We start from the raw sequence: 20,637 nt of genomic DNA, 5'->3' as shown, positions 1-20,637 counted from the left end.
CAGTCTTGCGACCCCTCGTAGGTCGCTGGCTAGCTATCCTCTCTAGAGCACTAACCAGCCCCATTGTAGTGTCTGTGCACTACAGGGCAGCTAACAGCAGTTGGTGCTGTCCACTACATTTGAGGGGCTGTTCCGGGGTTGAAATCTTTTTTCTTTCCAGACTTGGGAGTAGCAATACTACGTTTTAATGATTCACACCTAGATATCTTGGCTCGGTAATGAATGCGTCTCCGCAATGGACACGCTATTGGCCCCACAGAGCAGGAGACCTACAATGTCAGTAAGCAAAATGCCGAGCAGGGCACCGGCCCATCATCGTCATGCTACTCCGAAGCCCACCATGGCAGAGCGGCCGCATGCGCATAAGGAGGCGCCCCCACATGTGATACCTATGACCAATGTTATTCCAGGGGACAGTCCCTTCGTCACATGGGACCAATTGCAGTCCTCCATGAGTGTAATAAGAACTGTTATAGGCGGGACAGGGGAGTCGGGAGCAACGTTTCCCACACTACCAGAAGACGGCAGCATTATGCTGACCTTTCTGCTGCGCATCGAGCGCCGGTACACCCAGATGGGATTGCAGCCGCGCAAGTGGGGAAGTGCACTTATACTGGACCTTGTGGGCCTGGCTCTAACGTATTGGATGTATCTACGGCGAACTATCGACTCAAGCGACTGGGCGACGGTATAGCGCAGGCTTTTGGAGGGGTTCGACAAAACAATGTCGCAGAGTCAATTGCTAACGAAGCTGGCTAAAGTACGGTGGAATGGTAACCCGAAGGAATACACAGACCGGTTTGCGGCTGTAGCGGAGCGTGGTTTGGGTGTCGCCACCAACGAACTCGCTGACTACTACTGCGCCGGGCAACCGACGGACCTCCATCTTCTAATCACCAATAACGGGCAGGTGAAGTGTCAGTCGTGGGAGCAAGCGGCGACAGCCGCAGCACGCCTCTACGAGCCCAAGCAGAGCACGCTGGAGCTCCGAGAAAGAACCAGTCGAGCCATCAGGGCTGCTATCCAAGCTAATGTACCCCGACGGCGCCAGGAAATCGAAAATCGACCTGGGGGAACCCACGCGAACTGCTATGAGTGTCAGGGTCGCGGACATACGGCACGTGTCTTCCCCAGCAGGGGAGAACAAACCAAACGTCCGGAAGGAATATGCAAGAAGGGTGGCGGTGTGGGACACTATGCTCGGGACTGTCCTACTTACGGACGAGGCCAGACCGAGCCGGAGAACAAGAACAGTAGGCAGGCCACACGTCCTAGCACTGAGAAGACGGAACGATTAAGCAAGGGGACCTAGGCATGGTTGGAGACGAGCGTTCTAGACCGCGTAGCCATGGCAAAGGGATGATGTGTGCGATAGCGACAGGCCCCAATGCCATTCCAATCTCCCCTGAGTGGAGAAACCAACTCCTCAACACTGCGGAAAAAACTAATACGAGCGATGGGCACGCGGAAGGGACTCACATCCTGAAGGCAAAATAGCAGCAGAAGTACTACGCAGAAACGAAGCGCCGAGTCGTGGAGTATGCACTGGGAGACAAGGTCTGGCTCAGTAGCAAGCACTTACCGCCTTTCAACCGCTGCCCTAAGTTCGAGCCCGGTTACCGAGAACCCTTTGAAGTCATTCAATGGAAAGGGTCCATCGCTTACTGCCTCGCTTTGCCTCACACCTATGAATGCCACAACATTTTCCATGTTTCGCAGTTAGTTCCCCATCGCCCCCGCCCTCCAGACTTGGCTCCCCAGGAAGCCGACGCCGCCGCCAAAATCGCCTTCGAATTATGCCTCGCCTTCTGAGGTGCATCACTCAAAATCATCAGGCGATGCCGGTTCGAGCGCCTGCTGATTGCCCAATGAGATAGTTTATTTGCCAGCCGGCATACTTCAGTACTGCCAGCTTAGTACGCTGCCCACAGCTATCATCCTGCTAACTATGCCTGTTCATCATCCATGCTGATGACTCACTGGAGGCTACAACTGTACGTGAGAAGGCGTTATAGAACCATCACTGTTTTCATTGGATAGTCGTCTCTCGCCGTCAAGCGAGTTTGGCTCAACACCTCAGACGTTTCCCTCAGCATAAAGCCCACCACGAGTAAACACGCCGAAAAGTAGGACTTTTCGGTAACGTACGCGTGGCTTGCCATTCGGTGGATTGAATGACGACGCAGAGGTCCGTTGCCGGGCCTGCAGCGCTCCCCACCGGCGCAGAATGTTTGCGGTAGATAACTTAAAATGATGCAGTAAGATATTCAGGCTTGGTTAAGAATTGAAACTTGATTGAATTGGAATGGTTTGCATCTATCAGGTCTCAGAAAAGCCTGCGTAGGTGTTTGGATCAGAACAAGACAGTAGGTAAAGCGCGCAACGTGTTATAGCAGATACTGGGGTAACCTGGGAAACCCAGGCCCAATGATTGTGTGTGTATGAATCTCTGATTCCAGGTACGTGCTTCGACTGAGGAACCGCTCACCTGGAGAGTGCGAAAGAATGCAAATTCACAAGGGCAAAGGAGCTGTTTGGGTATTCACCAGCTTATTTTTGTGGGGGGTTATTTTTCGCGAGCTCCGCGGCTTGCCGGTCTTCGGCAATCTTGATGCTTTTCTTCGGGGACCTGTAGTAGTCCACGTTGTTGCGCATACTTCATATTTCAGTCTTATTCTGCGCCACACCATTGCTAGGGGCCTGTATAGAGGCATCTTTCGTGTTTCTTTCCCGACTAAAATACAATCAAGCCTAAGGCTTTCATTCGGTAAACTGTCCAGCTTTTGGTGACTCTACATTTCATGTTATGCTCGAAGCTCTCCACCAGTGGCCGATTAAGCTGCAAGACGCTTTTGTGCTAAATCACACTCTGCTAACGTAGGAAACTATTGTACAGAGCTAGCGATCCAGTGATGTTTGCTAAACGGTAACAGAGATGGAACAGTGCGTTTCCTGCACACAGCGCAACCCACAGCACCCGATCGCTAAAACTCGTGCGCAAGTTTCCAGAGCTCGCACGAAGAGCTCATTTGCCTGCCACTTTCATGGTGAAGTCGTGCTCTCCATGATGGTGGCTCAGCAGCAGCATTCAGAGCACGCGTACACAAACCCGCTCCAGAGTAACTACCGCAGGATTGCAGCCCTTGATGACTTTGGAATGCGTGTAATTACATAAAGTGGCGCAGTTGTAGGTCTGGATGCAGCTTTCGCAGTTTCACGTGCAACTTGCATACACAACACTACAGCGGCACACAACAGATCCCCGCCTGGTGAGATGTGCTGTAGCGTCTGTGAGACACCTAAATTGGCACGAAAAGACCCAATGTATATGTAGTTAGACTTCAGTGTGTATTTAAAGTGCTTTAAAAACCAAAATTTGGGCGAAGACGGAAGCTGCAGCAGGTTGTTACGTTGCGCACTTCTGTGGAGTCCGTGCACTGGGGGGCCGTTCGCCGCCGCGCACAGTCTGCATGTTGTCTTTTTTTCTCATCAAAAAGGAGTAATTAACCATGAATTTAGATCGAAAGAAACTCGAGACAAATACCAACGCAAAACCCTAATTTTGGAGTGCTTCCCACCAACACCACCAGCAGAGCGCAGGTTGTTGCACAGTCCTTCACGTTTCTTAGCATTCCGCTGGGGTCTCGGGGGCGGCGGGAGCGCCCAATGTGTTTCTTTCGGTCCTTTTCTGGCAGCATTTCTGAATAGTAGTATTGACAATAGTCTAGGATTGACTCCAAATGCTAAGTGGTCTCATATTGTGCGCTTCTTTCCTGTTCGAGTCCTCGTAGGGCCCGGGAGCGGGGAGGAAACGGGAGGCCCGCTTTGCGCTCTGCCGCTGTGTTCCCCTTTTGACATCAAACTGGACAGCGTTGGGTAGAATTGCTCATTTGTCTTCTTTACGTTTCTTAGCAGCGTTTCTCAGCTGTCACGACAGCTGGTGGCTCAGCCTAAAGGGCTTCAGCAACAGTCGGCCAGGCACAGTGTCACATTTGCCTCACGCGCGGATGCAACTACAGATATCTCGAAAGCGCCCCTACAATGGAGGCTGCGGAGGGTCTGTTTCCCTCCCTTTCCGGGAACGAGGCCGATGAACACAAAACCGTTCGTTTTCCCTTCCGCGTCAGTTGCTCGTTATCTTTTACTTCGCACAAAATTTCAGATATTCTCAACGGCTCTATAAGCAGCCGTATCGATGGACCCGTCAGACTAGCGGCTCTGGTCGCCTTTGTGGGTGGGCCTTCTTACTCTTGAACTGTTTGCCTCCACCGCGTCTTAACACCTTCCCATCCTTGTCTGTCCTCGACACACCCTGGCCCCTAAACAGGGGTAGATAGCTGTGCATCCGTTTCAGTTGCACTAGGAATTAAAGCTCGTGGTTCCCGTCTTTTGTTCTTTGTGGGTGTTTAGTGGCCGCGTGTCTGTCTTCTTTCAGGTTTGCTTGCTCGTTGGGCGGGCGCGTGCACTGAGTCCCGTCTGTTTGCGCGTGTTTGGCTTGCTGTGTGGCTGTGCGCTGGTTTCTCTCTGTCACATTTTGTCATTACTTTTGTTGCTGGCCTTTGGATCTACAGGTTTGTTCGCCTCGTCCGCTCTTTTGACCGTGTCTCTTTTGCAACATTGTCCGGGGTGCTTCTTCTCCACTGTTTCGTGGCGTGTTGGCTTTTGGGTTTCGCTGGCAGTTCATCTTTTGCGCAGCTCCAGCTGTCTTGTTCTTCTTTTGTCCCCGCTTCTTCGCACCCACAGTGCCCGTAGGCTTTGCATGCTCTTCGTGTGTTGTTTTGCCGCATTTGTGCCGGGCTGTGGCGACTTTGTTGGTCTACTTTTCCTTTCGTACGCCATTTGTTCCAGCCTTGACTTTGACATCGTTCTGGTCTGAAGACAGCCCCGAGCTCCCGCTTTCCCTGTTGCTGCTGCCGCTTTTTTCTTGTCTCGGACTCCGCTCGAAAGCTGTCGACGGTTTCGTCATTTGCTACTTCGGCATCGTCGCGTCCAGCCCGGGTGGAAACAACCCCCAGTGTTCCACCCTCCCAGTAGGCCCCAATTCCGGGATTCTCGAATCCTGTTTATTTTGTCTTTTTTGTTCGTTGTAAGGCTAAGGCGAATCTATCCGTGTTACTACTATTTTAGACTCCGACGGAGCTGCCTCTGCTGCTTCTTGGGGCTCCTGCCAGCCTATCCCGCTCTGCAGAAACTCGCCACTTGCAGTCTTTAGGGAGTGCATGCATGGACTTGGTGTTTCGGCCTCAGCCTCCAGCGCTCAGGTTTATGTTTTTCGCCGTGTGTGCAGTCTCTGGGAGAACTGGCGGCCCTTATAGGAGCGCTCTTACTGATTAATTCATCACCGTGTTGCATCAACAGCGCCAAGCGGGATAGAACCGTTGCAGGTTTCCTGCTGCTCAGGGTGAGAGGGCGGCTCTTACTTTCTTAAAAATTGAAAACAACACAAACGGTGCACTTGGAGAGGAGCTAAGGATTCTGGGTGTGAGGTTTCGCGGCGTTTCGGGTTGCTTGCGGGTTCGTGCATGCGCGTGCAGCTGGCCGTTCGTCGTTTGAGTTCGTTCTTTTACGACCCTCTGCCGTCTCTGCTTTGGCTGCTTCCGATTGTTTTGTGGCTGTCTGCGTCTTCGCTGTCCTGCGGAGAGCGGGCGGACGCGAGCCCCGCAGAGTCCGCAGAGGAACTGCCCTGTGACGGGGTTTGGAGCGCCTCCGCAGTTGGCCGCTACCTGCGGCTGGTGGCAGCTCTAACTGAAGGCTGCGTCACCATCTGCAACAGCCGCCGCCGCATTCTGTGGACTTGTGCGCCAGAGGCTGAGGAGCCGTGGGGGGCGCTGGGGGCGCTGCGCGCGGGCCCCCGCAGCAGCAGCAAGGAAGCTGAACAGCTCTTTTGCGATGACTTCGTGCACCCCGACGACCGCCAGGCGTTGGTGCGGGCTTTCGAGTTGGCGGAGGAGAGGCGGAGAGAAGCGGCGAAGACGGGGCGGCGAGCTGCGGGCCGGTCCGCAGCAAGTCCGCAGCAAGCAGCCGCGGGGGAGGCGGAAAGCGGCGGCTCTTCCGAGCCCCAAGTGGTGCTGGTTCGCTCCAATCCTTCCAAAGACAACAAGGGAGCTTCGAGGCTCTTCAGAGTCTCCGTCACGGACTGCGGCTCTCCCTATCTGTTTGCCTGTTTGTGGAGCGACGCGACGCTGCTGCGGCACTGCGCAGCAGTGCAGGAGGCGCTGGTCTGCGGGCTGTCGGACTGCATGTCCACAGTGGCTTGGGTGTTGGACCCAATAGCTGCGCAGGAAGTGGCGGACCCTGCTGCAGCGGACGCAGCAGCTGCTGCTGCGGACGCAGCAGCAGCAGCGGCTGCTGCTGCTGCTGCAGCCGCGGCTGCAGCCGCGGCCGTTGCGGACGCGGGGGCAGCAGCAGCAGAGGCAGGTGAAATGCTCCCCTCGGCTTCGGAACTCGAAAGAGGGGGGCCTTCGGACTCAGGCGTGGAACTCGAAACTGTTGGCTGCAGCTGCGGGGCCGGGGAAACAGAGCCGGGGGGCCTGCAGTTCAGTGGGACTCAGTTCGTGTACGGCGCAGCTTCGGAAAGTGAGAGGTGCACTTCTTCTCTTTTGAACCAGGGCCGGGAGCAGCAGTCGTACACGGAGTTGGCTGCGGTGTCGCCGCGACTGATGTGTAGCTGCACGTCGCTGTGCCGCAGCAGCAGCAGCAGCAGCAGCAGCAACTGCAGCAGCTGCAGCGAGGGAAACGTGGAGCCCGACGGGCCTCCAAGCTTGGGCGGGAGTTCTTCCGCGCTGCGGGCGCCGGCTTCAGGTGTATGTCCAGACGCAGTCACGGACATGCGAATGGCGGATCCTTCTCTGTGCTCTTCACTTTTCGAAAAAGAAGTGCATTCTGGCTCTCCAGAAAAGGCTGAGGGGTCCATTCCGAGCCCTTTGTCGGGCCGCGGTGTGTGTCTGCACCGCTACAACAAACTCTTGACGGTGGCGGGGGGGGCCCCCCTGCTGGAAATCGAAAAGGACGGGCCCCTGGCGTTCTTGCTGGAGCAGTCGAAGGCCATTTTGCGCAGAGTCACGGGCCACCAAGTGATTGGCCGCGAGCCCTTCTCCATGTTGTTGGCTGCAGACATCAGGCCGGCCCCCGCCAGCCCTGCAGCCAACTGGACAGACTTCTTCCTCGAGCCGGGGAAGACGCAGTTGCTGGAGTGTGTGCGGCGGCTGCGCACACAGGGGACTTCCTTTTCTCTCGAGTTGCCTTACGAGCGATCGGACGCAGAGATCAGGTACAAAGAGCGGGAACAAACGGACTTCTCTTTTTCGCGGCAGTGAAACCAGCAGTGCACTCTGCACCTCATCCCCAGTAGACTTTTCGCCGCTGTGCTGGTGCCTGTGTGTTGATAAAATAAATCTGTTCCAAGTTTGGAATGTTCTTTCTGTGGGGATTTCGCTGAGTGTTGAGTGTTGGGTGTTGAGTTGGGGTGTCTTGGGAGCTGTTACTGCAGCTGCGGGTTGGCTTGGGGGTCTTTTTGGCCTCACTTCGGGACTTCCCCTTATGCGATTTTGCACACTTAAGTAGTCTTAGCCTGGGGTTCGCATTTGTTTGTTTCTGCACTTCGCAGGTGGTTTCGCGTGGCCGGCTACTGCAGCTCTTGCGTCCCAGGGGTTATGTGGGGCATCATGCAGGACACGACGGTCTCTCATACGCGGCTTGACTGTGTCCAGAGAAATTTGCACCAACTCAAAACTTTGTTTGAAGCGGAGTTCTGCGGGTTCGGTGTCGTCGACACGGCCGACACTGGGTGCGCGCGCACTGCACAGTGCTTGAGCTGGCCATTACTTATGCAACGCTGCATCTTGTTTCGAAGGATATATGCTTTTGGTTTCAGTTTTTATGTGTTAACAGCGTGCCTGGTCATTACTTAAACAATGTGGCATCTTGTTGTGGAGGGTCTGTGTTTCTGGTTTCAGTTTTTATGTGTTGACAGTGTGGCTGGTTATTAGTAAATGTGGCATCTTGCTTTGGAGCATCTATGTTTCAGGTTTCAGTTTTTATGTGTTAACAATGTAGCTGGTTATTAGTAAATGTGGCATCTTGCTTTGGAGGATCTGTGTCAGGTCTCAGCTTTTGTGTGTTGAAAATGGCACCTGAGAAGCTGTGGAGGCGCACACTCCCAGAGGCTTAGTTGTGTGGCGCAAGTGGCGCCGTTTGGCTATTATTGAATGATTCATCCGAAGAAATATTCGGGTTTGCAATACTTTTTCTATTTAGATCCTTGGGTGTCATCTGTTTTGTCTGAATACAGGCTGATCGTCGAAACCTCTGCTGGGCTGGACGCCTTCCTAGGCGCCTCTGCAGTTGGCCGGCCTTCGATCTGTTTATTGCCTGAGCCGGTTGAGAAGTTAACAACACGCAGTGGCAGCTGCGTGGGGGCCCCAATAATTATTAAAGTGAGTTCAGGACACCTGTTGCACAATATGTCCTTTTATATCCACCTCTTTTATCAAGTTATCCAAAAGGAAGCGGCGGAGTTGTGTGTACAAAAACGAGGCTTGATGGTTACTGTGAAGGTCACAAGAGACAAAGCAGCTTCTAATGGCGACCCAGTATTATATCAACTTCTATTCTGTAGAATCTAAAATTAAAAATCCTATTTTAGTGGGAAGTGCGAAATGAAAGTGGCATTATGTGCGCACTGGGCGTGGGAAGTGCATTGTTCACTTGGACAACTCACTTGAATTTTCGCGCAATACATTTCATTTGAATTTTTAGGCTAATTGGTTGTTGTCGTTTGTGCTTGTTGCAATGCATTTAATTTGAATGTTTAGGTTAATTGGCCGTTGCCGTTTGTGCTTTGCTGCAGTACATTTAATTTGAATGTTTAATTGGCTGTTACCGTTTGTGCTTTGTTGCAGTACATTTAATTTGAATGTTTTGGTTGATTGGCTGTTATCGTTTGTTGCAGTACATTTAATTTGAATGTTTAGGCCATTTGGGTGTTATCGTTTGTGCTTTGTTGCAGTACATTTAATTTGAATGTTTGGACTAATTGGCTGTTCCCGTTTGTGCTTTGTTGCAGTACATTTAATTTGAATGTGTGAGCTACTTGGCTGTTATCGTTTGTTGCAGTACATTTAATTTGAATGTTTAGGCTAATTGGCTGTTATCGTTTGTTGCAGAACATTTAATTTGAATGTTTAGGCTGATTGGGTGTCATCGTTTGTGCTTTGTTGCAGTACATTTAATTTGAATGTTTAGGCTAATTGGGTGTAATTGTTTGTGCTTTGTTGCAGTACGTTTAATATGAATGTGGAAGCTAATTGGTGTTATTTGTTGTGCAGGAGAAGGAATTTCCAAGTGCAGGCCTGCACCAAGTTACAGTTACAGCAGTTCTGGATAGTGAATCGCCGGGCGACTTGCTGTTCGCGTTAAGGGACGACAGGAGAAAGCAAAGCATTTTGGGTCTTCAAAAAATAATTCATGCGATGCACTTAACGCAGTCGTGACGTAAGTTGCACGGCTCAGAGTCGGGTGAGGACTTCTCTGTTGTGACGATTAGGCGATGGGGAGGGTCCCGGCTGTAAGTTTTCATAGTATCTGCCGCAACCTAGTTCGATGGAATTGTTTATTCTAATTCGGTTATTATTTATTTATTTATTTATTTATTTATTCGGTTTGAACGTGGGGAGTGCGTCCAGTTGGCCGAACCTGCACGCCGCAGCCAGCTGGAAAGCGACCCCCGCAGCGGAACTTGCCGCGTGCGGGTGTATGTACACCCGAACGCTGTCGTCGGTCCCCTCGCATCGCCGGCGCGAGCACTTGTGTCGTTTTGTAAATGAGAAGAGCAGCAGGGTTGGAAGGCGCCGTCCCAATCTGGCAGACTCGGCACGCGGGGCGCGGCACTGGCCCCAACACGCTCCCTTCTGAACGGCATGCGTCGTTTCGCATTTTCTCTTTAGTCAACTCCACGGACTCACCGTGCAGCGGGCTGCATGCTGCATGCAGCAGCGGCTAATGTGAATCTGTGCGAAAGCTGCTGGCCTTAGTCCTAAAGCCCCTCTCAGTCCACGCTCCCCCCCAGCCCCTCCCTCGGGGCCTCTTCTAGAAAGTACAGAAACTGCTCCCACTCTATTAGCCCTGACACCCACACGCAAGTCCGCAGCAGCAGCAGTTGCTGCAGCAGCAGCAGCAGCAGCAGCAGCCTAGCCAGCGCTCGCTACAGCAACAGCTTAGGGAAACTTGAATTCGAAACGGAGGAATATATATATATATATATATATATATATATATATATATATATATATGACACTATATATATATATATATATGTATATGTAACACTTTGTACGTATATATTGTACATATATATATTATACAAAACATATATATCTTATATATACTATATATAATATAGATATATATATTATATATAGTATATATATATAATATATATATTTTATATATACCGTCTACGGGGGCCAGCTTCCAAATGCACCGCAGCACATCTTCTTTGTACAGCCGCTCTGAGTCCGCACCGGCTTGAGAACAGAAAGAGCGAAAAACGCATTCTGAAGACACACACAGCAAGGCTGCTGCAACTGCTGCAGCTGCTGCAGTGGTTGCTGCAGCTGCTGCAGTGGTTGCTGCAGCTGCTGCAGTTGTTGCTGCAGCTGCTGCAGCTGTTGTTGCAGCTGTTGCTGCAGCTGTTGCTGCAGCTGCTGCAGCTGTTGTTGCAGCTGTTGCTGCAGCTGTTGCTGCATCTGCTGCAGCTGTTGCTGCATCTGCTGCAGCTGTTGCTGCAGCTGTTGCTGCAGCTGCTGCAGCTGCTGGGAGCAGCAGCCAGGATGCAAAGGCGACTGGGGGGATTTGTACCAATTGCGTGTTTGCAAATTGTTTCCTTTTCGACGAATTGCATTTATTTCTTTCCAAGTGAACTTTTGCAAATCTTTGAAGGGCCTTTCGGCGCTGCTGCGCATTCGCCTGCAGGTGCTGAGGAAGCTTTTGTTTGCGACTGAAGGCCCATAGACCAAACAAAGAAAAAAAACAAAACTCTTTACATTTAAAAGTATTATTTACTTTTTATTTTTGTATTATTAGGGCCGGCAGCAGCTTTTTCATTGCAAATGCGCAGCAGCAGTGCCTTCCGCGTGCTGCGAGCTTCAGGTGTACATACACTTCATGTGTACATACACTTCAGGTGTACATACACTTCAGGTGTACATACACTTCAGGTGTACATGCACTTCAGGTGTACATGCACTTCAGGTGTACATACACTTCAGGTGTACATGCACTTCAGGTGTACATACACTTCAGGTGTACATGCACTTCAGGTGTACATGGACTTCAGGTGTACATGCACTTCAGGTGTACATGGACTTCAGGTGTACATACACCCCGCTGCAGCGCCTCACCAGGCACGAAACGAGCGGTCAGCGGAGCCTGGCCAGTGTTGAGAGTTGTGGGCCATGAGAAAGTTTGCTGCTGCAGCAGCTGGCCGAACTGCAGCAAAGTGAGGCCTTGCTGCTGCGCAGCTTTCTGTGCATCTGCAGCAAACAGCAGCTCCCAGGGCTGCTGCTGCTGCGCGCCTTTTGCTGCAGCCCGCGGCGGCCGCCGCAGCAGCAAAGAAGGAGTCGACAGCTGCAGCCACTCCTTCACACTCCAATTTCTTTTTCTCTTTTCTCCACTTTTCTTTTCTTCTTTTGATATTATTTGCTTCGCTGCAGCAGCAGCAGAAGGCCACGGGCTGCACAGTGCGCTCCCCACAGCCGAGGCGCCAGCCAGCCGGCCGAAGATCTGCAGCCAAAACATTCCCCGCACTCTAAACGCATGCATGCATGCATGCATGCACGCATGCATGCACGCATGCATGCATGCATGCATGCATGCATGCATGCAAGGAGAGGTGGCCTAGAAGGGGCTGCGCTGGCAGTTTACCTTGACCAAGTCTGAAGTCTGAAAGGCCAAAGGGCGGGGGGGCTTCTCCGGGGCAAAGCCCCGCGGGCTGCAGCAGGGCGGGCCCTGCAAATGGCCCTTAGCTGCATGCAGGAGCACAAGGGGACCCGAAGAAGTGGCTGCAGGGGGCCCCCTGGGGGCCCCCCAGCTGCTGCTGCGGGCCGAAGCGCTGCAGCGCGTGGGGGAAAGCGGAAAACAGCGAAATGCGACTGAGACAAATAGCCAGAGCAGCGCCAGGGGGGCTCGAAGCGCCGAAAAGCCCCTCGAATGGACATTTGTCTTCTTCTCAGGGGACATAAATTTGGCAATTTTCAAACTTTATTTAATAGTTTTAGCTTGGAGCAGCCTGAGTCCTCTGGTATCCTCGAATCGCATTCCTGCGAACGCGACTGGGGGCCCCTGCGGGCTTCGCAGACTCAGGAAGGAAATTCAAAAGTCTTCCAGAAGCACTTCTTTGTGCAGTAGTTGTTTTTAAAAAGTAATTAAATAATTATTTAAATAGATTGGCGGCCTCCTGCATGCAGAGGGGCTGCGTTTGGAGCTCAACAGACACCCCACGAGTCGGAAGCGCCCACCGGTGACCCGTTGAAACACAAATGCGAACTTAAATTGCAATTGTTTACATGTAGCCCCCCTTTCAATGTAATTAATGAATTTTTTCATATTTTTTGTCAAAAAACCCTCAGATTCGTCTTTTTCTTTCATAAAACGTCCTACAGTTTGCAAGATTCCGCTGGACTGCTTGGGCTCCCTATCACTCAGCTCTGGAGTTTCCCGCCGCTTCTGCCTTTCCCAGCCGCCATATTTCCACAAATATTGCTTTAAAAGACATTTAAAGTCAACAGAAACCAGCAGTGAACTCATGCTTCCGCAATTCAACTTCCAACTGGCCAGTGAGCTGTTGTCGGCGGCGCAGTGCTCGCGAGGACTGGGCAGTCCGGAGTGTACGTACACTCCAAACAATGGGAAACCACCATTCTGTCTTGCCTGTCATTCTCGACTTGAGAATTAAAGCTCGAGAACTCGTGAGGGCCCCCACGCAGTTGACTCTGAACTCCCCCCACTTGCAGCGCCCAGCACGGGCAAATAATGACTCTAGCCGCCAAACAAGCAAATAGAGATATATATAATAATTGCTCTAGCCCGCAAACAAAAAAATAGAGAGATATAAGAGGAGGTTCATGTTAAGGCGCTCCTAAAAGTGGGCACATTTATATATATACACACATATATACATATACATATACATATACATATACATATACATATACATATACATATACATATACATATACATATACATATACATATATATATATATATATATATATATATATATATATATATATGTGTATGTATGTGCATATATATATATATATATATGTATATATATATATAATTATATTTGCTTGAATCCTCTAGCATGTACATAAAGATTCCCTCCAGTCGTGTGTTTGCCTTCTGGCCGTTAGTGTTGCCCCAGTCGGCTTCTCTTGGCAGCAAATGGGGTGCGAGTTTTTGCTGCTGCTGCGCAAAAAAGGCATATGCTGCTGCTGCTTTTGCTGCTGCTGCTTTTGCTGCTGCTGCGCAGAATAGTCATGTGTTGCTGCTGCTTTTGCTGCTGCTGCGCAGAAAAGGCAAAGCGACCGCTGCTACAGAGAAAGTCTGCAAGAGAGGGAGAAAATTCGAAGGGCTTTGCTGCGGCAGAACCAGGAAGGCGCGAGGTAACTGCAGCAGCAGCAGCAGCAGCAGCAGCAGCAGCAGCAGCAGCAGCAGCAGCAGCAGCAGCAGGTTCTTAGTTCGCGACGGTGGGGCATTGGGCGTGAGGGGGTGCCTCAGCTCGCGAATCTTGAGCATTTATGAAATTTTTGGCTTCTCTCTCTGCTGACGATCTCTTTAAAGTCTTTTTTTGTTTTATTTTAACTTTTTTGCAGAATATTTGCACAAAATTATGTAAGAAAGAAACAAGAAGGACTCAACTCGCTCCACATGTCGTCCAAGCTGGAGGCCGTGGCTTCTCGCCTCGACGGCGCCCACCGCTCTCACCAGGCCAGTCGAGTTTCTTTATTTTTTGTTTGCAAAATATAAATAAATAAATAAATAAATAAATTAATTAATTATATTATATTATATATATGTGCTTCTACACATCTGCGCATGCATGCAAACTGCAAGATCGCATTCATCTTTTTGCCAAAATTCAAACTCAGCAAATACAGCTCAGCCCAACACAGCAGCAACTGCAAAGAACTGCAGCAGACTCCTTTTCTTTAAAAGGGAAACTTTGAATTGTTTTATTTTAAAAAGATTTTAAATTAGTTTTACTATTCTGGCATAAATAAAGGGAAACTTTTCCAACTAGTTCTGTTATTCCAACATAAAAATATAACTGCTTGGCTGTGAGGCCTGCTGAGAAAGTTGAAATGGTGGCGTTCACTCCTTTAGTTTCAACAAAAACAATTCACAAGTTTTAATTAAGTTTTTTCAACAAAAACAATTCACAAGTTTGAATTAAGTTTTTTTAAAAGATGAAAGCCTTGAACGAATGCAGAAGCCTCCATTCAACTTCTCTTGCATGCAGCTTTCTGTACAACTTGAACTGGAAACCTTTGCTTTGGCGTGAAGAGGAAAAGCATTTATTTGAATTCAAATAAATCTTTTGTTCTTTTGAATTCAAATAAATCTTTTGTTCTTCTTTTGTCTTCAGCTCACAACCAGAATCCACTCTGTGGCCTCAGGGCTGTCGGGGGCTTTAAGAAAGCTCGACAGCTCTTCCTCTCTGCGTGAAATTGAGCTTTTCTCGAAGCTGTTTGACGACCTCGTAAACCCTAAACCCTAAACCCTAAACCTCAAACCCTAAACCCTAAACCATAAACCCTGAACCTTGAAGCCTAAACCCTAAACCCGAAACCCGAAACCCTAAACGCTAAACCCTACGCCCTAAACCCTAAACTCTAAACGCTAAACTCCAGTCTCTAAACGCCAAACCCTAAACCCTAAACCCTAAACCCTCGAGTAGTGAGTTTCTGAATCAAATGCGCATTTTCACTTTTTCGCCAGGATGTCAGAAGCGACTCTGTCTCAAGTCTTCTCGACGCTTCGACTTCCAGCGCTGTCCCGGCTCAGCAGGTGAAATCAAAAAACAAAATTAAAACAAAAAACTCCTTGAGATAATATATGCATATTTATATATATATGTATATGTATATATATATATGTAATTCTATGCATATATATTGTATATATATATGTATAGAAAGTGATTCATAACTGCATAGACTGGGCTGTTGTTTGGTGGAAAATGGAGAAGAGCGCGTTGCGCGTTTTTTAGTGTACTTGCATGTGCATTGAAAGCATCAATACTCGTGTCTATGACCAGGTGTACGTACACTGCAGAGGGCTAGGCTTGCATGCATGCATGCATGCATGCATGCATGCATGCAAGCATAGCCCTCTGCAGTGTACGTGCATGCATGCATGCATGCAGGCAAGCCTAGCCCTCTGCTGCATGCATGCACTCAATGCATGCATGCATGCATGCATGCATGCAAGCATGCATGCAAGCATGCATGCATTGAGTGGTCAATGCGCAGGTCGACAAAGTGCTGACAGAAGTGGCGAGCACATTTGGCATTTCCCTGGAAGACCAGCCGGAGGGTTTCGAGGGTGTCTGTACACCTCAAAAAGAGCAGCTCTATCGACAAAGAGCCATGGGGGACTCTTCAGCTGTCTATACACCGCAAGCAAACGGGCCAAATCGCCTTTTGGGGAAAGGAATTGAAGGCCGAAAAGAGCCTCGAGGAACCAAAGAGGTGGCGAGTGGCTGCTAGTGGATTATTTTCATTTAAAGGGAGCCAAAAGTGCCAAAAGATGTTTCGAAAACAGTGGAAATAAAGAATAAATCGCAAGCAAGACAGGCCTTTTCTTGTCAATTCCCAAGTGCTACTCTTTCTTTCGCCATTAATGGCACTCATCCACTTTCTCTAGAAGCTTTTATTTCCTGCTTCAGTTCATCTCCGGTGTAGCGACAGCAGAGCTGGCCTTTGCGCATTACAAAACAATGGCAAGATGTAGCTGAATGAATGTTAAAGAATAAATACAAGAATATATATTTGTATATTTGTCTTATATTTGTTCTTCAACAGTCAAAGAATAAATATAAAAATACATTTTTTTAAGTGTTCTTATGTTTGTTCTTCAACAGTCAAAGAACAAAGATAAGAGTATATGTTTGAGTTTTCTTAAATCTGTTCTTTAACTGTCAAAGAACAAGAGAAAAGAAACTGCTGCATGCGGCGCAGCAGACGGGAGACACAAAGAGTTCCCGTGAAAATCTGAATAAGGAACTTTGAATTTTTCAAAGTTTTGAAAGTTTTGTTCAAGTTTTTTGTTTTGTTTCTGATAAAAGTTGTGCAATTCCGCGGTCTTGACCATTACGGACAGCGTGTGGCATCGTTTAGATATTGCTGCAGGTCTAGGATTCATGAATAAGTATTGCATTGCATTTCTACTTCAAAAAATTCAAACATTTCTCTGTATGAAGTGCCTTATGATTCAAGTTCCCTGGCGAGCAAACTGTTGGGTTTCAAGTGTACGTACACCGCAGCGGTTCGCACGGCCTTGCTGTGCTCCATCTAATCAATTTTGGAAAGTCATTTTTGGGATGGGAGAAATAAAAAGTATTAGCCACAAAATAAAACAAGTAAGTTAATATTTCAATTGAGTTTCGCTTTTTCTTGGCCGCAGCCAACAGACTGGTCGGCCACTGCCCGCCACTGCGGAAGCAAGCCGACGCCGTTCAAGGCGTGAAACGGAAAACTTGACCGGAAAATGAATTGTTTTATGTTTTTTTTCGACTTAAAAGGAGTTTTTCCATTTAATTTTGCAAGTTTGAGCTCGTGTTCCTCCCGTTTGTTTATTTCCCGCGCCTGCAGAGGGTGAAGTGTACGGACGGCGAGCGGACCATGAGGCTGTGCAGACTCCACTGATCCTCTCTTTCCTCGCAAGTTGCCTCCCCAATGGGCCCCTTAATGCATTTTCTGCCTCCTTTTTGGTTTTTATTTGCACTATTTTGCGTCTTGGGCGGCTGCCAGCCGCCGCCGGAGGGGAAGTGCCTCAGCGGGGGCTGCCGCGTGACGCCCCTGGGCTTCTGGGGAGGAAAGCCCACCTATGACCCCTACGAAGCCCTCGGAGTCTCCCCCAATGCCTCTTTAGACTCCATTCAAAAAGCCTACAGACTGAAGGCCCTTTCTTGCCACCCGGACAAAGTGCGGGCTTTGTGCGGCGAGGAGCGCGGTGTACGTACACCTGGCGCCCGCGCGCGGGACCCCGAGGAGGAACCCTTCGTCATTATTAATGCAGCTTACGAAATGCTGCGGAGGCCGGAAGAAAGGAAACAGTTCGAGCGGGAGGGCTCTGGGGACGGGGGCCGTTTCATAAAGAGAGAAAACGCGAAATTCGGCGAAGACCGAAACGCCCTCGCGGACTTCATGTCTTTTTTCGCCCAAGAGGTTTTCTTCGGCTCTGCTGCAAATCAGGAAAATGACTCCGACGAAGAAGAAGAAGAAGACTCTTTTTCGTTTTTCGAACTCTTCGGAGCTTCAGAAGAAGACGAGGAAGAAGAAGACGAAGAAGTGGAATCTTTTTCTCTCGATTTTGACTCGGATTTCGACGAACTGTTTTGAGCCGCTGCGGTGTCTGTACACCCCAGCCAAACGCTGCGGTGTACGTACACCTCGCCACGCGGCCGGGGCGCTGCCGTGCAAAGCTGCTGCCCGCCAAAAATGAAAAGTTAACAAATGATTTATTTTATTTATTTGTCAATAAATAAATTAAACAGATCGCTTAAAAGCAATTGTTTGCCCTCGTCTTTGTGTTCATCTTTGTAGTCTTTCATTTGATTTTTTTTCAATACTTTCTTCAAGACAGTCTAAACTGGAATCAAACCAAGTTTACTTTTTTTTTCAAGTATTTCTCCAAGACACTCCAAACTAGAACTAAACTAACTTTAGTTTTGTCTCATTTAGTTGTCAAATATTTTCAAGATAATCTAAACTAGGATTAGCCAAAGTTTGCTTTTATTTTTTCGAATTTTTTCTCCAAGACAATCTAAACAAGGACTAAACTAAGTTTGTTTTTATTTTTTTCAAGTATTTTCTTCAAGACAATCTGAACTGGACTTGAACAAAATTTAGACTTAGGAAAAGAATGAAAGCTTCTGCAAGGGTTTGGACTTGAAATGAATTCAACTAAACGCCAATTCGTTGGAAAAAACAAATTCAACTATTTAAACAATTCGCAGGAACGCATGCAGCCCCGCTGCGGGGCCCCGCAACAAAGCGGGGCCCCCAAATACGAAGTTTGCATTTATTTAATTAAAATTAAAACTGCTGAGCAAATCAAACAGTAGAACTGAGTGGAAGGGCACGCGCATGCTGAGGTGTACGTACACCTCACGCGCGTGCTGAGGTGTACGTACACCTCACGCGCGTGCTGAGGTGTACGTACACCTCCACGGCCTGCCTGCGCAGGCAAACACCAGTGCATTGGAAGTTCACAACTTTCATTTTAGCTTTCCAACAAAGCGAACGGGAGAACGCAAAAGAAAAAACAAATGGAGCAACTAAGCTCTTCAAACTCTAGTAAAAACAGATTCGAATTCTCCAAATACAAGACCCAAAGAAGAGCCAAGAAAGGGCCTGCAGGTGCTCAACTAAACGCAAGCCTGCGGTGTACGTACACCAGAACACTAAGCTACTCCTCCTTAACGGAGCAGCACTGCTCATTTCCAAAAGGCGCTGCCGCTTTCCGGCCAACACAAAGGGCCTCTTTGGGGGCCCCAGGGGCCCCTGAAGCCCCCGGGGCCCCCGGGGCCCCTGAAGCCCCTGAAGCCCCCGGGGCCCCCGGGGCCCCCGGGGCCCCCGGGGCCCCCGGGGCCCCCGGGGCCCCTGGGGCCCCTGGGGCCCCTGGGGCCCCTGGGGCCCCTGGCTGCGCGTCGTTGAGAATAAGGGCTGCGGCCTCCCTGGGGGCCCCCCAGACGATTTTGAGCATGTCGTCGAGACACAAGGGGGACAAACACCTTTGTCTGCTGCTCGCGGGGGCCCCCCGGGGGCCCTTCTTGCCCGCGAAGCTGCCGCGGGCGAGTGGGGGCGGGGGCCCCCCCTCCTGCGCTGCGCCGGCCGCCCCGCTGCTGCTGCTGCTGCTGCTGCTGCTGCTGCTGCTGCGCTCGGGCCCCTGCGGCCACAGGTACGCGGCATCCGCAGCAGCAGCAGCAGCAGCAGCAGCAGCAGACCCCACAGCCAACCCCGGGGGACTTGCGAGGCCCTCGCAAGCCTCGCATAATGCGGAGAAGCGGCTGCAGGGAGACCCCGGGCAGTGCCTCTTTCCGGGGGCCCCCTCGGGCCACTCGACCCCCTCGAGGGGGGCCCCCGAGAAGTCCTTCGAACCTCCTGCTTTCTTCTGCAGCACTTGGCGAGACCGCCGGCGGGAGGCCCTGCTGCTGAGAGCCGAGGGGCTGGCTTTGCCGTTGCTGCAGTCGATGAGGCCAGCAGCAGCAGCAGCAGCAGCAGCAGCAGCAGCCAGCGCGGAGGCGCCCGTGGGGCCCCCCGCGCCGGCTTCTGCTGCTGCTGCCTCCCCTGCTGCTGCTGCTGCTGCAGCAGCTGCTGCTGCTGCTGCTGCTGCGGACCCCGTGGGGGGGCTCGCTGCCTTGTCTGCAGCAGTTCTTTCTTTGCCCTTTGCAGCCGCGCGCCGCCCCTGGGCCCGCCGCCCGCCTGGGGTGTACGTACACCCCACGTCTCTGCCACTTTCGCTGCCCCGCAACATGTCCAAAAAGCCATCTCTTTCATCCATATAGTCCAGCAAGTCTCTCCAGTGCCTCAAGGCAGCAGAAGCTTCTCTAATGGAGCCCCGGGGGGTCACAACGAAGTCCGTGGGGGCCCCAGCCAGTTCCTCGTTGGGGGCCCCCAGGGGGCCCCCCAGGGGGCCCCCCTGGGGGCCCCCCAGCGGGCTCCCCTGGGGGCCCCCCAGGGGGCCCCCCTGGGGGCCCCCCAGCAGCCCCGGCGAGGCCAGGCCGCTGGGGGCCCCCTCTGGGCCCTGCGGGCGGCCGGGCCGGCCGCAGCAGGACTGGGCAAAGACTGGGGGGCCCCCGCTGCTGCTGCTGCGGGCTGTGGGGGCCCCCCCCCGGGGGCCCCGGGGGCCCCGGGGGGCCCCCCGGGCCGCTGCTGCTGCCTCGGAGGGGGGCCCCTGGCGCTGGATGTCTTCGGACAAAGAAAGAACTGCCTGCAGGTCTTCTGTGCTGAGTTTGTCCAAGTCCAGGGCCTCCAATAAGGCCAAGTTCAAGTCTGCTGCTTTATTTGCTTCCTGCTGCAGCTGCTGCTGCCGGGGGCCCCACTCCTGCTGCACATAGCTTTGCATGCGCTCGAGGGCGAGGCCCTCGAAGCGGCTCAGCGCCGCCGACAGCAGCTGCTGCAGCACTTCGCCTCCTGCTGCTGCTGGCGGCGCAGCAGGCGCTGCTGCTGCTGCTGCTGCTGCTGCTGCTGCGGGGGGGCCCCACGCGGCCCTGTCGCCCGCCAGGTTTGCTGCCTTTGCTGCTGCTGCTGCTCTCATCTCCCCCAAGTGCTGGGCAGCTTCTCCTGCGGGCCTTTTGCCTGGGGGCCCCACCGAAGCCAGGGGGCCCCCAGGGGGCCCCCCCCCCCCCCC

General features: G+C 51.3%; 7 protein-coding genes across 7 annotated transcripts; 5 read left to right on the top strand and 2 right to left on the bottom strand.

Moving 5' to 3' along the window:
- Positions 1–289: 289 nt before the first annotated feature.
- Positions 290–694, top strand: ENH_00014510 (hypothetical protein; the record flags this gene model as incomplete). Its single annotated transcript, XM_013584305.1, has 1 exon — positions 290–694. The coding sequence occupies one exon, from the start codon at positions 290–292 to the stop codon at positions 692–694; it is 405 nt and encodes a 134-aa protein (XP_013439759.1).
- A 30-nt stretch (positions 695–724) lies between these two features.
- ENH_00014500 (hypothetical protein) lies at positions 725–1,312 on the top strand (the record flags this gene model as incomplete). Its single annotated transcript, XM_013584304.1, has 1 exon — positions 725–1,312. The coding sequence occupies one exon, from the start codon at positions 725–727 to the stop codon at positions 1,310–1,312; it is 588 nt and encodes a 195-aa protein (XP_013439758.1).
- Positions 1,313–4,041: 2,729 nt separating this feature from the next.
- Positions 4,042–9,491, top strand: ENH_00014490 (hypothetical protein, conserved; the record flags this gene model as incomplete). Its single annotated transcript, XM_013584303.1, has 6 exons — positions 4,042–4,234; positions 4,849–5,030; positions 5,288–5,401; positions 5,535–7,312; positions 7,561–7,679; positions 9,349–9,491. The coding sequence occupies 6 exons, from the start codon at positions 4,042–4,044 to the stop codon at positions 9,489–9,491; spliced, it is 2,529 nt and encodes an 842-aa protein (XP_013439757.1).
- Positions 9,492–10,045: 554 nt separating this feature from the next.
- On the bottom strand, positions 10,046–11,796 carry ENH_00014480 (hypothetical protein, conserved; the record flags this gene model as incomplete). The annotated part of the gene is made up of 2 exons (XM_013584302.1): positions 10,046–10,122; positions 11,400–11,796. 2 exons carry the CDS (start codon positions 11,794–11,796, stop codon positions 10,046–10,048), a joined length of 474 nt encoding a protein of 157 aa, XP_013439756.1.
- A 1,106-nt stretch (positions 11,797–12,902) lies between these two features.
- ENH_00014470 (Charged multivesicular body protein 1a, related) lies at positions 12,903–15,770 on the top strand (the record flags this gene model as incomplete). The annotated part of the gene is made up of 6 exons (XM_013584301.1): positions 12,903–12,965; positions 13,573–13,664; positions 13,875–13,998; positions 14,648–14,761; positions 15,001–15,069; positions 15,534–15,770. The coding sequence occupies 6 exons, from the start codon at positions 12,903–12,905 to the stop codon at positions 15,768–15,770; spliced, it is 699 nt and encodes a 232-aa protein (XP_013439755.1).
- A 1,188-nt stretch (positions 15,771–16,958) lies between these two features.
- ENH_00014460 (hypothetical protein, conserved) lies at positions 16,959–17,624 on the top strand (the record flags this gene model as incomplete). Its single annotated transcript, XM_013584300.1, has 1 exon — positions 16,959–17,624. One exon carries the CDS (start codon positions 16,959–16,961, stop codon positions 17,622–17,624), a length of 666 nt encoding a protein of 221 aa, XP_013439754.1.
- A 1,069-nt stretch (positions 17,625–18,693) lies between these two features.
- ENH_00014450 (hypothetical protein, conserved) lies at positions 18,694–20,544 on the bottom strand (the record flags this gene model as incomplete). The annotated part of the gene is made up of 1 exon (XM_013584299.1): positions 18,694–20,544. The coding sequence occupies one exon, from the start codon at positions 20,542–20,544 to the stop codon at positions 18,694–18,696; it is 1,851 nt and encodes a 616-aa protein (XP_013439753.1).
- Between the last annotated feature and the right edge of the window lie 93 nt (positions 20,545–20,637).

This window comes from Eimeria necatrix, genomic scaffold (genome assembly GCF_000499385.1).
Source record: "Eimeria necatrix Houghton genomic scaffold, Enh_scaff145, whole genome shotgun sequence".
Lineage (NCBI taxonomy): Eukaryota > Apicomplexa > Conoidasida > Eucoccidiorida > Eimeriidae > Eimeria > Eimeria necatrix.
This window is presented reverse-complemented; position numbering and strand designations above follow the sequence as displayed.